This window comes from Carassius auratus, unplaced genomic scaffold (genome assembly GCF_003368295.1).
Source record: "Carassius auratus strain Wakin unplaced genomic scaffold, ASM336829v1 scaf_tig00215414, whole genome shotgun sequence".
In the NCBI taxonomy this organism is placed as follows: Eukaryota; Metazoa; Chordata; class Actinopteri; order Cypriniformes; family Cyprinidae; genus Carassius; species Carassius auratus.
In genome coordinates this window covers 210,916-225,300 of record NW_020528078.1, presented here as the reverse complement: position 1 = coordinate 225,300, position 14,385 = coordinate 210,916, and the positions used below count along the sequence as shown (strand labels likewise).

Genomic DNA, 14,385 nt, shown 5'->3' with positions numbered 1-14,385 from the left:
CCATATTCATCCACATTTGTATTTTGACACATTTGTAATCATATATATTCTTTATGAAAACCTTAAAGGGGTCATATGATGTTGCTAAAAATAACATTATTTTGTGTATTTGGTGTAATGCAATGTGTTTATATGGATTAAGGTAATAAAAACAAAAACAAAACAAAACAAAAATTTTTTTCCCCCCATATAATGTACATTATTGCTTTTCCTCTTATGCCCCTTAACATACTGTGATGCCGTCTCCTAGCATGATGAGACTCAGTCCAGCTACTCTGCTTGTGCACATCCCATCATCGCTTCTCTTTTGGCAGTTCAGGTCAATGTACTGTTAGAAGTAACTGAATAACTCGGGATATTGGCTGTTAGTCAGAAGCACCAGACTGTCCTTGCAAAGTTGGAACTGGCCAACTTTATAGAAACATAAAAGTTACACCTTCTTTCTTTGTGTGAACATTTGGGTGGTGTTATGCAAATCTTCCCACATCGTGACGTAGACATGTGGGGGCATGTTAGAAAAAGACGTTTTAGGAGGGCTTGGTTGGCTCTTAACTTTGATAAAGAATATCTCTTTGGATTTTTTGAAATTTACGGATCTTTTTTTATGCACCAAGAGCTTGTAAAACTCAAAAGAGAAAGGAAAACCTGAAATCTCATCTCATATGACCCTTTTAATGCTGCCTCCCATAACATCTTCGATTCCTCTAATATTTTCACTCCTCACTCCTCACTGTTTTTGTTTTTTTCTCTGCTTTACTAAAACATCAAGCAGTACCTCATCTCACTGGTACATATTAATGGACTTTCACTATATATAAAAACATTTATAGCCTTTGCAATCAATACATCACCCAAAATGTACAGATCTCATACCTATCTTTAATCATGTATTTCATTTTGTGGACAAGCATTACTATTGTTACTGTTTATATTTAGGGTTAAGGATTTGAGCAATTTGTATGTGTTCCATTTGCTTTTTGGCATATAAGCTGCCGTACATCTTTGATTGTGTGGCCTGCTAAGCAAAGGGGTATTACTTTCTGAAACAAAAAGTTTCTTTATCTTGTGAATGACAAAAAAAAAAAAAAAAAAAAAAAAAAAAAAAAAATATATATATATATATATATATATATATATATATATATATATATATATATATATAAGAAAGGGGTCTGAGCTGTCTAATCTAAACTAGTTTTGAATGGGCAAGCACCACTCTAAATCTGGTTGTAATAATTATCAAAACTTATGCACTTTTCAGCAGGGGTTCAAATGCCATGTTTTTCTGGACACTGGTCTTCCAATGAGATGATATGTGCAATGAAACATAAAAATGTACCATAATTTATCAGCATATGCTTGAGGAAGCTCATCACAGCATAAATCTGTGTGCAGTCAACCGATGATAAAAACATGGCAGAGATATATAGATCTGGCCCTAAATTATTGAAGAAAACTCCTAGAAATCACTACCACAGCCAGATGCATCATGATTAATGTGCACTGCTTTTGGTGGTGCTGCCCAGAACAAAGCATTGATATATAGACCTATAGTTCATGGAGAGCTAGCTACAGCTATTCTTTTATTTTATAAGCTTCTTTGTATGTTATCTATGAGAAGCTCTTGGACTTCAGCAACCTTTTCTCTTAAAAACAGAGGAATTTGATATTGGTCAGGAATTGCAGTTGCACTTGTTCATCTATAAGCTCAGCATTTGTGCATTTGTCCAGTAAGAGAATGCAAATCGAAAATTTGAGAGAAAGTTTTACAGTTTTATTTTATGTTGTGATTTTTCAGTTGTCTTTGAATTGAAACTTACGGTGTCCAATCAGTGACATAGCAGTACATTAGTCTTCGGGCATGATATGGCAGCCAGCACACCACAAAGGCAATAACCACAGCACCTGTGGAGAATAAAATAAAAAGAATAGGTAAAACATAGGGATAATAAGAAGTGTTTCCACCTTTGTGCAATAATATGTGTAAATGAACAGATTTCAAGAGCTCTGCTGGGGTTTCAGCATGTAATAGTCACATTTTACTCATATTTTTTTTTATCCTGACAGAAATGGATTAGTGTCTGCAAATTTTACATGAGCCATTTATTTTTCTCTGATCCTTTACTGATCCCATTTCAATTTATCTGCCCCTCCAGGTCAGATCCAAGTCAAGCAGGGATTGACTCACTAAACTCTGTTGTGTCTTTGTATGAGGTTTTTGACTAGAGGAGAAAGGCTATTGATCTCCCATTTAGTGTTAGGCAGTGGTGCCACACAACACATTTGCTTCCTAAATCTGTTTCCTCACAATTTATGCACATATCATTTTTTTTTTTTTTTTTTTTTTTTTGGTTAGCTTCAACATTATACAGTATGCCTTATTCAAGAACCACAAGCAGAATTAATTTCTGTGTAAGCACTGTGAACAGCCATTCGTATGCAAATTGTCAAACTAGTTGAAAATGATAATTTAAACACAGATGGCTTTACAAAGCAATTTATTTTGCTTGTGTTTCATGAATAAACCCTAATGCAAATATGGCAGATTATAAATCATGTACAGCTGGATCGAATTTGCGGCATCCATTGAGATGAATGTGAATGTTAACTTATTCCAGGTATTATTGACCTCCTTGGTCATGTTAAAAACAATTAGCAGTAATTATATTTTATTGGAATTTCATTACAAAAAATGGACTATTAAATATCAGAATACTGTCTCTGTTCTAGTACACACTAAGACATATTCAGTATTTTGTTTGTTCAAATATGTTCAGAAACATTTAATAATCATTTAATAGTCAACTTTTTTATATAATATAATATTTTAAAATATATATAATTTTTTATATAGTGATATATAAAACAGAGAACTGCTAAAAACATAGGTGTTTAAAGGTGCAAGAGGAGATCTTGGAAAATGCTAACATTAGCCTGATAGCACTGGAAGTGAATGGTCCACGCTCCCTGCAATCGCCGTCCAAAGCCACACCCCCTGAACGCATTTATGCTCACAGACCAGAAGAGATAACATTACTACAATAGCCTACATCAGCGCTTCCCAATTCTAGTCCATGAAGGGATCATATCAATCAGAACACAATTCATTCACGTAGCTCGAGCTGGTCATCTGAATCGCGTGTTAGACATGCAAAATATGTGTGTGAGCATTATAAGAGGGAACCGCTGGGCTACATTGTGTCATTAACCAGTGATAAAACTTTAAAAGCACTACAATACCAGGAAGGAAGACCAGGTTGTTGATATTTGTCTGCCATTCTAGCTCTGTCTGCACAGCGTGCGTGAATGCGCTAATGACATATTCTGTCTGCATGAACAGGGTGTGCAGAGGTATGCAGATATATGTTGACAGGCAGGTAGGAAAGGTATTTAAACTGCTCATACCGAGCGATTTGATTGAATGTACATTTCTTGGTCCTTCGCCTTCCACAGAATATATAAATACAGATAAATAAATTTAAACCACTTAACTTAATGATTGCTATTGGGATATGAAGAGACTTTCAACCAGTATAACAAAAATTATTTCTGGATCAAACTAGTCACTCATTTGTTACACAGATGGTGTTTTAAATGTTTGTGTGTGTATAATTGTGTGCGTTTGTCTATGAAAGAAAAAGATTCATGGAGGGATTCCTCTTCCCTTCGAAATGTCAGCAGAAATGCCGATTTATATAATATCAACTTTTGTGAATTATATGAACAACAGTCCTTGTGTTTTGTTCGGCTTTTCTTGAACTATTAAATCTTGTCCAGGATTCTTCTGGTTACCCAAATTGAATTTGTTTTTCTTTATATGAGACTAGAAGCAATTAAAAGATAAAGCCCAAGAGAAGGAAGCGGGAGACAGATAAATATTGGCCTCAGTTTGTTTCTTTTGAAATGGCAATCTGTCTCAGTTATCAGGGGTTTCCACCACCAGCAATCACATTATAAGAATCAGAATCAGAATTAGCTTTATTTGCCAGGTGTGCACAGGTATTTATTTTTTAAGGTGCTCCTAGTACATACATGCATGCATACATACAGACATACATACACATCTGACATGAGAACAGAAAAACAACTTTAAATAGTAAGAACAATAAATAATGTGTATGAATCTGGAACAGCAGATTGATTTATTTACAGATTTATGCATTTTTTTTACTCTATATAGAACTGTATAGATAAAGAGATACTATTACATAATCTCTGAGAAGGAATAATTCAAAATGTTGAATGAATTTCAGAAATGAATTACAGAACATAGGTAATAATTCCTGTGCTAGCTGTTTAAGCTGGAGATGGCATGGCATGTTTTTATGCCTAGATGTTCTAGTGCAGAGAGATCTGTAGCGTCTGCCTGAGGGGAAAAGTGCAAACAGTTTGTGTCCGGGGTGAGAGGGGTCTTTGATGATGTTACCTGCCCATTTTTTCACTCTGGAGTTGTACAAGTCCTTAAGACTGGTCAGGTGCACACCATTGATCCTGTCAGCTGTCCTAATAGTCCGCTTCTTAAATCTAATTTGCTGGCTGGCCCAAACCAGGACTTGAACTTGTTCAGCTCCAGGTTGTTTTGACTGCACCAGACAGCCAGCTGCACAGCCTCCTGTCTATAAGCAGACCGATGACTGTGGTGTCATCTGCAAACTTCAGGAGCTTGATAGAGGGGTCTTTAGAGGTACAGTTGTTGTTGTAGAGGGAGAACAGCAGTGGGGAGAGAACGCAGCCCTGAGGAACTTCAGTGCTGATGCTGGTGCGGGTGTTAGATGTGATTTTTCCCAGCCTCACTAGCTGCTGCCTGTCTGTCAGGAAGCTGGTGATCCACTGACAGGTGGAGATGGGTACAGAGACAGGGTCAAGTTATCCTGAAGGTTGTCCACCAGTATCTCAAATGACTTCATGACCACAGATGTTAAGGCAACAGGTCTGTAGTCATTAAGTCATGAGATTTTTTGGTTTCTTGGGTACAGGGATGATGGTGGAACATTTGAAGCAGGAGGGTGACTTCACAGAGCTCCATGGATCTGTTGAAGATCAGTGTGAAGATGGATGACATATGGACACAGCAAGCACAGGCTTTGAGGCTTTGAGGTTAGCTGGATTTCTTTTGATAATTTATTAAGATGCATACAAATATTGAGCAGTAAAATAATTACGAAAGCCAAATTTGCTTATCAGAAGTCTCTGCCCCCAGTACTCACATTATCAAAGTAAAAAAGTTCATATGGTTATGTAACATTTTTGTAAATGTTGCTCTGCTCATTTCAGCACACTTCAGCAAAATGGCTGACTGCTTCAGGCAATTTGGCTGCAACTCACTGCGGTTAATTCAAATCTTTAACACTTTAAATGATCTTGTTTTCTTTGATGAATTTCATTTTCTCTTCATTCCACCAGTCTATCTCCTTATCTTATCACTAATGGAGCAGTTAACGAGTAAGTCGCTCTGTCTCTGAATGTTAATGCCTCATGATGCTGTTGACTAACAGCAATGGATGAAATTCTAGAAATTCAATCATGAATACAATTTTGTCTGATTAACTTTGAAATGAAAGGCTCAGTGAAAGCATTTGGGTACATGCATGTGATATATGTATATATGTGTGTGTGTGTTTCAGAAGGCAGTCAGACATATTTATTCTCAAAGCCTGGCTGATTCCACTCCTCCCAATTGCTTTGGATTTATAAAGAAACATAGATCAGTGGCATCACACAGGGGAGGATTATGCTCTTTGCACAGCAACAAACACACTGCCTCAGACAGTGCTGTGGACACAATAAATGATGTGTACAGCATGCAAACACACTCTGCCTACAAAATACCGAAATGCTGTAATTTCAATGTGTATCAGGAGCTGTGTGAAACAAAAAACTAGTTTGCCCATCTCGTGTTTTTGTACCAGTCTGTGCTGATTTCCTTTGAAATCAGTAGATGCATTAACAAATTCATAAATGACAAAAATCTTGCCTGGTGATGTGCTTTGATAAAACCCAATTAGTTATATTATTTTAGGTTGCGAATATGGTAATTAGTCTGTGCTATTGAGTATTCTGTCCATTCAATTTTGCATCCAACCCACTTGCATTAATTGTCAGTCTCATATAGCACATTAAGACTTTAATTATTCATGCTTAAAGAGCTTGTGTCAGGCATTTTTGTGCAAATGATATACAAAATGGTGTGTATTGTCTTGTGAGCAGCAATTACTATCATCTGAAAAGGAGCAGAGATGGTTATTCCTCTTCTCAGTCAGAGAGACACTTCCTGTCACAGTTCTTGCACAGGGTCAACGTGGGCACCTAATTACATTCCAAGCCAATGAGAATAGATCTTCCTCTATTTCACTCTCTCTCAAATGTGAGTCCATAAGTAATGATGTCTTTCTACTTGCTTTTTGACTTTGTCTCTCCTAAATGCTGTCATGTAGTCACATAACATCCTTAAGACATTTAAAAAATATATATACAGTCACTAAGATGGAATGGTAAGAGATATTCCATCAAGGGTGAAAGTTTAGTAAAATTAAAATTAAAAAAATTAACTGATGTCTTTCTCTTATTATTTTTCATTTAAGAACTTTGCATACAGAATATCATCAGAACTGCAGATTTACTGTTATGAACTTCTCTAGATGTATCGCTTAGTGCCTTTGGATCCAGTTAAAGAATGAAAGTGAGTAATTCTGATTCTGATCTTTAACAGCACTCCATGTAAATTCAAATTCAGCAGATGTAGAAGTGAACATTATATAAATTAAGAAAAATAGATAAGAGCACTCCCAACACTCTCTGACCCTGTATGAACCTGCCGTGCAAAAAAAAAAGTGTCCTCAGCAGAGTCTTTCAGTCAGCAAGTGGCTCTTACATCAGCTATGGATCACCTCACCCACTCACGCTGTGACTCTGACAGATGAAGTGTTTTAGGGGCAAACTGCTTGATTCGAAGCAAGCTCTGCGGGATCTATTCAGACAATGCATGATTGGAAACGGTGAGAAGAAAAGGTGAACAACCTATAATGGGATGTGGAAATAATTGACTGTAGTAAGGTCAAATGCGAGAGAACAAACATTTCACTTGGAAAAACAAATGCTTAAGGCTGGAATACACTACACTATTTTAAAATCTGAACAGATTTTAATACACTAAGCATTCTACAATTACCGACTTTGTAAATAGTCACAGAGGAAAAGTGGCCATCATACACTAAACAAGTAAGGATACACTACACTACCAGTGTACACAACTTTAAATTAATTCTGATTACAACAACAACCTCATGCAGAAATGTTGAGTTGTTGCTAGAAGCTTGACAAATGAAAACAATGTGTTTTTTAAAATTAGCTGAAAAACTCAAACATGTTTGATATCCCCTGACTGGATGGAATAAGTCTGGAGCTAAAAAAAAAAAAAAATCAGAGTCTGTGACTAATCATACACTTTGAGATTTTCTAAAAAATCTGTCAGCTCAAATCCGCAGACTAGCTCTGACTTTCAGCAACTAGCATATACTCATCCAAAGTCTTGTAGTGTATTCCAGCTTTTATATACATTAATACTTATAGCCACAGACTGCATTTTAAAACTGATATAATAACGTGTGCAGAAATGACAAGCATTTCTTTTTTTTTCTTTTTTTTTGGACTGGTACTAATGGCAATCCTGAAATGTACTGACACAAACACCTTTTTGTTTTGTTTTGTTTTGATTTAAGTGGGCATTAATGACAGTCCACTGTTTCACTTGAAATCCACTTTGTCAAAAAATATGAGGAGACACAAATAGGTTTGAATAGACATGGCACTGTAAGCTGATATGTGTGACTTAATGTTGTGGATTGCATGGATTATATAATATTTTGAATAGAATTTTGTGGGCAAAATACTTTTAAAAAGAGTACTTATAGACAAAAGAATATACATTTTTGGATGTTTAATTGCATTTTAATTGTTAATAGCAATAAATGAAAACATATTACAGTTAACATTTTAACTGAACTACATCTTTATCATTTAATAATTTATTCTATTGTCTTTGAAATATGTACTGACTGAATGCAATGACAATCATTTTGATAAACTAAAATGTATATAAATGTAATTTTTATTGGAACTTTAATGTCATGTTTATAAATATATTTGTAACAATGGGCTGAAGTTCCATTTCTTAAATATAAATGTAATATTAAATAACAAAATACAGTTGAAATTGTAATCAAGTACTTTACATGTTCTTTAGTATGTTAGTCAAATTCATTGAAGCATTACAAAACATTATGATTTAGAATGTGGAGAGTAAACATAATTTGCAATACACACATGCAATATTCAGTTTTTATTTGCCTGTAAAATTAAATAATCTGTGGTTGTTATAATATAGGGATATTCGTTAAAGGCAGTACATAATAGACATCTTTTGGGATAAACATGCATGTGACTCAGCCTTCTCCTGTATTTTATAATCCTGTTTCACTGTCAAGAGTTTATTGCTATGTTTTTGTCTAGCAGGGGTAGGCAAGTTCGATCCTAGAGTTCAGCTCCAACCTTGAAAAAGAAAACCCTGACCTGCCTTTAGCCTCAGTAATCCTGAAGAGATTGATGAGCTTGTTCAGGTGTGTCTGATTAGGACTGAAGCTGAACTGCTTGACTACTGTGGCTCTCTAGGACCAAACTTGGTCGATAGAGAGATTGCATTGGGTTAAATGAAAAAAAAAAAACACCATGCTGTTATTAACGTTCTGTTCATTGATCAACACAATCAGTGGGACACTGTACAACACTTATCACGATAATAAGGTCACAGACACAGGCACACACAAACACACACACAAAAAATCTCCTTGATTTGAAGCTATAGCTCTTATAGAGCCAGAGCCTCAAGAATGTCCAGACCAGGGCTGCATCCGGAAACCGTAAAATGCTGCCTTCGGAGGATGCATTGCAAGTTAGGAAGGCATCAAGGCACGTCCAAATTCAATCTTAGCTTCAGTTCGTGTCTACTGAGATGCCTTCATCTGGACGATTTTTGGCAGCATATGCTGTGTCTGAAACCGCTCCCTATCCACTATATAGTGCACTATATCGGCTGTCAGACATTTTGTAGTGCTGTCCGAATTCTGAATGAACGACTTCATTCCCTACGTTTGTCCACTACTTTTTACCCACAATTCATTCTGATTTCGACTGTACAACCGATGTACACTCGTTGAAGCACTATTTCCCACAATCCAACACGGAGTAGCGTCGAGCTGGAAGCAAGAGTGGGAGCGAGCGAGTTTAAATGAGAGATGATGTTTACATCTTTATTATTTCTGCTTGAACGTTTATTACATACATTATATTAAAACATGTTATGTTGGCAATAACTCAGTTTTATATTTTACTAATTTACTGAGGTGGCATCGTTGGCATACCTTACAAAAATGATGATAATTTAGTGAATATTCATTCTGATGTAAAATTAACGGTCGCCAGAGGAAGCTCTACAACCATCTTATCTGAGCTCAAAACGTTGCTTGAGCGAGTGTCAAGATACCAAAAATAATAAATACATAATTATGAACATATGTTTATGTGTTTATTTTTGTTCTCAGTATTTTAATAGCATTTAATGATTATGAACATAAAAACATTACAAAAAAAATATTATATACCGTCAATGAAACCACAAAGCTGACACAGAGGTATGTATAATTGCAATATAAAGTCATTTGGATTATTATTGCTATTAATATTATTTTCTAAAATAAGGTATTTGTAATATAAAAGTACATATGGCAATGTTTTTGCAACAGCTCCAAGTCTCACGTGCAGTGTATACGTCGCCGTCCGAATCCGTTCAATTATTTGTTCACTCCTTCCCAATATAGGGAACTCAACTGCCATACACTATATAGGGATTAGTGAATGAGTCAATTCACTCCCACCACTAAGGGTGAGCTGCAGCCGGTTTCTGGGATGTATTCTAAGGAACTTATTGATATCTTTAAGATGGACTCAATAGACTGGTATGGAGAAGTATTACCATGTGCCCCTGGATCTCCAGCGTCTCCTCCCAGCCCTAAATCTCCTGTGTCTCCTCTTGTTCCACCCAGCCCTAAATTTCCTGGGTCTCCGCTGGTTCTGCCCAGCCCTGAAACTCCTGCGTCTCTGCTGGTTATGCCCAGTTCATGTCCTCCTGTGTTCCCACCAAGGCTCCCACTCCCTCCTCTGTATCAGCCAGCCAGTCCATCAGCCCAGTCTCTGCTGCCTCAGGAAAGACCTTCAGCTTACCTTCAGCACGCCATATCTGGTGGGTTGGTTGTGCTTCGGGACTTCCTGTCACCAGCTACCTCAGGGTTAGAAGATCCCCTGTCTCCGCCTCCAGCCTTTGAGACCCGGACCCCACCTTGACCCTCCAACCCATTGGCTCCTCCTTGCTCCTCCTAGCCTCGTCACTCTGTTCCTCTGGCTCTGTCAGGCTCCTCCTTTTTTTCCGGCTCTATCCTCAGTTGCTCTGGCTACATCGTGGTCTTCCGGAGGCCCACCTCCGTCCTGGTCGTCTGAGCCTTTAGCTACTCCTTGGGTTTTAATGATCTAAGTGCATGGTCTTAAGAGCATGGCGCAGGCGTATTTGAATCCACTAATTCGATGACAGGAAAATCTGTCTGTCATTTCAGGTGACTACCTCTTGAAGCTCATCAAGAGAATGCCAAGAGTGTGCAAAGCAGTAATCAACAGAGATGTATAGTAACGAAGTAGAACTACTTCACTGCTGTACTTAAGTACTAAAAGGCGGTATCTGTACTTTACTAGAGTATTATTTTTTTCTCCTACTTCCACTTTTACTTCAGTACATATTTTCGCTGAGTTTAATACTTTTACTCCGATATTTTTTTATGTGCTGCATCGTTACTTGTTACAATTATAAAAATGTTACGAATCATTCCATTACAAACCACTGCCAGAACTGTAGATGGCAGGTTTGATGAAGCTGGCACATCATTGAGCGAATCAAGCGATTAAGAAGACTGCACATGCTGACTGAACTGCTGTGAAGAGAGAAATGAACACCGAGCCGAGCCAGATAATGACTCGTTCACGAGTCAAGAACCGGTTGCATCAGTTCTCGGATGACCAGTAACGTTAGTTCTTTCTGACAGTTCGATTCAATAAACCAGTTGAAGAAAACAGTTCACCGATTCTTTTGCGCTCGACGCAATGGCGTCATTGGCGTTGACTGCACCTGGGCTCATAACATTAACACAGAATCAGTTCAGAATCAATCACCAAAAGAATCAGTTCGGTTCAGACGCTCTGTGTGTCGGTTTGCTTCACGCTAAATCACACATGCGCAGTATCATCAGCTCCTCGGTTCACGAATCGGACGCGTCTGACAGAAACGGTTCTTGACTCATGAACGAGTCATTATCTGGCTCGGCTCGGTGTTCATCTTCAGTTCTCTCTTCACAGCAGTTCAGTCAGTGTATTGTTTGAGTCAATGAATTACCCCGGGATATTGGTTTGTTTTAACTCAGAGGGAGTGTCAGACACATTAAACAAGTTAACAGCTTAATTCATCTGTGGATTAAAGCGTATTGGAGACGCGAACCGTTTAAAACGATTCAGTTCAATTTGGTGAACTGTTTCAAAAAGATCCGGTTACATCGAATGATTCGTTCGCGAACTGGATATCACAAACTGCTTTGTTTTTAACTGTCTTACAACAGACACGGAAGAGAAGACAATGCTGAATAAAGACGTAGTTTTTGCTATATTTGGACCAAAATGTATTTTCGATGCTTCAAAAAATTCTAAATGACCCTCTGATGTCTTACGGGTTTGAAACAACATGAGGGTAAGTTATTAATGACATAATTTTGCAAATTGGGCTAACTAACCCTAGTAACCGTTTTTTGTTTACAAGAAGTTACAGTCAAAGGAATTGTGATTGTCCTTTAGGTTAATCATTTAAAATATTAAAAACAATATGTTCAAACTTTTGACTACTTTCTTTAATAGCTACATAACACAATACTTCTACTTTTACTTTCAGTACTTGAGTAGTAAATTTTAAAATAGACTACTTGCAATACTTAAGTACAAAAAATGTTGAATACTTTAGTACTTCTACTTAAGTGTGGTGCTTAAAGAGCACTTCAACTTCTGCTCAAGTCACTTTTTTTGATAGAGCACTTGTACTTTTACTCAAGTATGGGTCTCTAGTACTTTATACATCTCTGGTAATCAAAGCAAAAGATGGCTACTTTGAAGAACCTAGAATTTGACATATTTTCAGTTGTTTCACACTTTTTTGTTATGTATATAATTCCATATATAATTCCACATGTGTTAATTCATAGTTTTGATGCCTTCAGTGTGAATCTACAATTTTCATAGTCATGAAAATAAAGAAAACTCTTTGAATGAGAAGGTGTGTCCAAACTTTTGGTCTGTACTGTATATACTTAAAAACATAAAGGTACTCACGCAGCACCATGACTCCATGGCGTATTGATTGGGCACGGTTGGGTTCAACGGCAACACTAAGCATTGTAGCGTTGCCTCCGATGATGCAGATGCGATTATCCTGAGCAGACTCCCGAAACATGCGTAGGAGCTGACTGGCTATGACTCCATTTAATGCTGAGATCAATGCCATGGGAACCACAAAGGACAGGAAGGCATTCACCTTGAGCAAAAGGAAACAAGGAAAAGGAAAGAATTTAGGACTTTTTGACTGTCATTTTTATTTATTTATTTTTCTATGAAAAACAGTTTAAGGTTTATTTTGAGACCTGTGCAGACCCTAAAGAACTGTTTAATAATATCTCCATTTGGTTGGACTTGCAAGGGTGTGTATGATAAAAAAAACCCCAGGAAGTCAGTTGGACTGAATTTTAATTAAATTGAAAAATTGTGTGTGTGAAAAATAATTACATGCATGCATTTGGAAAACACTTTTAACTAAAGAAACGCACTACATTTTATAGTTTCATGTATTTCCTGGGACCTTCCTTTTTTTGTAAACTGTTGTGTACATGCAGCAATTATCATTTTTATAATTCTTCCACCTGAAAAAGAAGGTACATATGACACCCCTTGATAACCTCACCTACCACAAAATCTATGCACACACACGGACACACAGTAATTATAACTGCAAGGCATGGGGGTCTCCTAGGTTTTCTTGAACTGGTCACATTCCTGGGTCTGTCATTCCAGTCTTTTGTTCCTTTCTTTTTTGTGCTGTTGCCAAAGCAAATTAATCTCATGCGTTCTGACATCTGCACTGCATGTAAAAACAGAGACTTTGCCAAGACTATTGAAATACTCCTTAGTACTAATTTAGAAGAACATTGTGTTGGTTTAGGCAGTCATGTTAAATCGCTGTTCAGCAGATGACTGGAGTTTAAGAGCCCAGCACTGTTCCTTCCAGACTGAGAAAAAAAAAAAAAACATTGAAGAGAAAGAGGATGGGAATAGTAATAGTAAAGGTCTTTAAATCAGGAAGGTGAGGAGAAGTTAGAACTAAACATGTTCTAGAAGAAAGTGCTCTTTATATATATATATAGCTACAGAAGATGCTACATGTTTCCCATAAGATAAAATAAGTTTAATTGACTCTGATCTTCACATTCAAAAAACTTTCATATCCAGGCTCTTAATGCATTGTGTTTCCTTCTGGAGCATCAGTGACCATTTGACCTTTTGTAATAGTTGTTTATGAGTTCATCAGTTGTCCTCAGTGTGAAAAGATTGTTGGAAAGGGCTGAAATACACAAAAGATGCTGGAAAACCAAATGGGGGTCATTTTTATAAATTCAAATACTTTCTCTTGTGGACTAAAGGTATATGTATATCTCATTCAGGTCAGATAAAAAAATTGTCAAATAAAAATAACACACATTTTGTATGATCCCTCTTATTTTGGTCAAATAATTAACATTGGTTACATTTTATTTTGATATTCCAATTTAGACATTCTACTAACTATAAGTAACTTTGTAACTACATGTCAGCATGTTGCAAAGTTTCTCATAGTTAGTATGTTGTATGTTGTGGACCCATCAAAATAAAGTGTTAGAAGATATTAAACAAACAGTTTACTAATGACTGCTAGTTGGCATGTAGTTGAAAAGTAACTTACGGTAAGAATGTCTAAAGTGACTGTCTGTAACGAGGAGTCAGAGGTGTCCGGATCCATGTGCAGAACTTTATTCAGAGAATGGTCAGACAGGCAGAAATCGGGTATGGCGTCAGGTATGTTAGGTGTAACCAGAATCGAAAACAGAACCAAGCAGAGATCGGGGCAGGCAGCAGATAATCAGAGTCGAAATACACAATCCAAGATCAGACACGTGCAGTGGTGGACAGTAACGGAGTAGCTTTACTTCGTTACTG

General features: G+C 37.0%; 1 protein-coding gene across 1 annotated transcript in view; it reads right to left on the bottom strand.

Moving 5' to 3' along the window:
* Positions 1 to 14,385, bottom strand: part of LOC113094632 (neurotensin receptor type 1-like) — a 30,723-nt gene that overhangs the window by 3,319 nt on the left and 13,019 nt on the right. Inside the window, exons 2-3 of the mRNA XM_026260229.1 lie at positions 12,472 to 12,673; positions 1,821 to 1,905 (exon numbers count right to left, since the gene is read on the bottom strand). Coding sequence (XP_026116014.1) covers positions 1,821 to 1,905; positions 12,472 to 12,673 — 287 coding nt within the window. The remainder of the gene's footprint in view (positions 1 to 1,820; positions 1,906 to 12,471; positions 12,674 to 14,385) is intronic.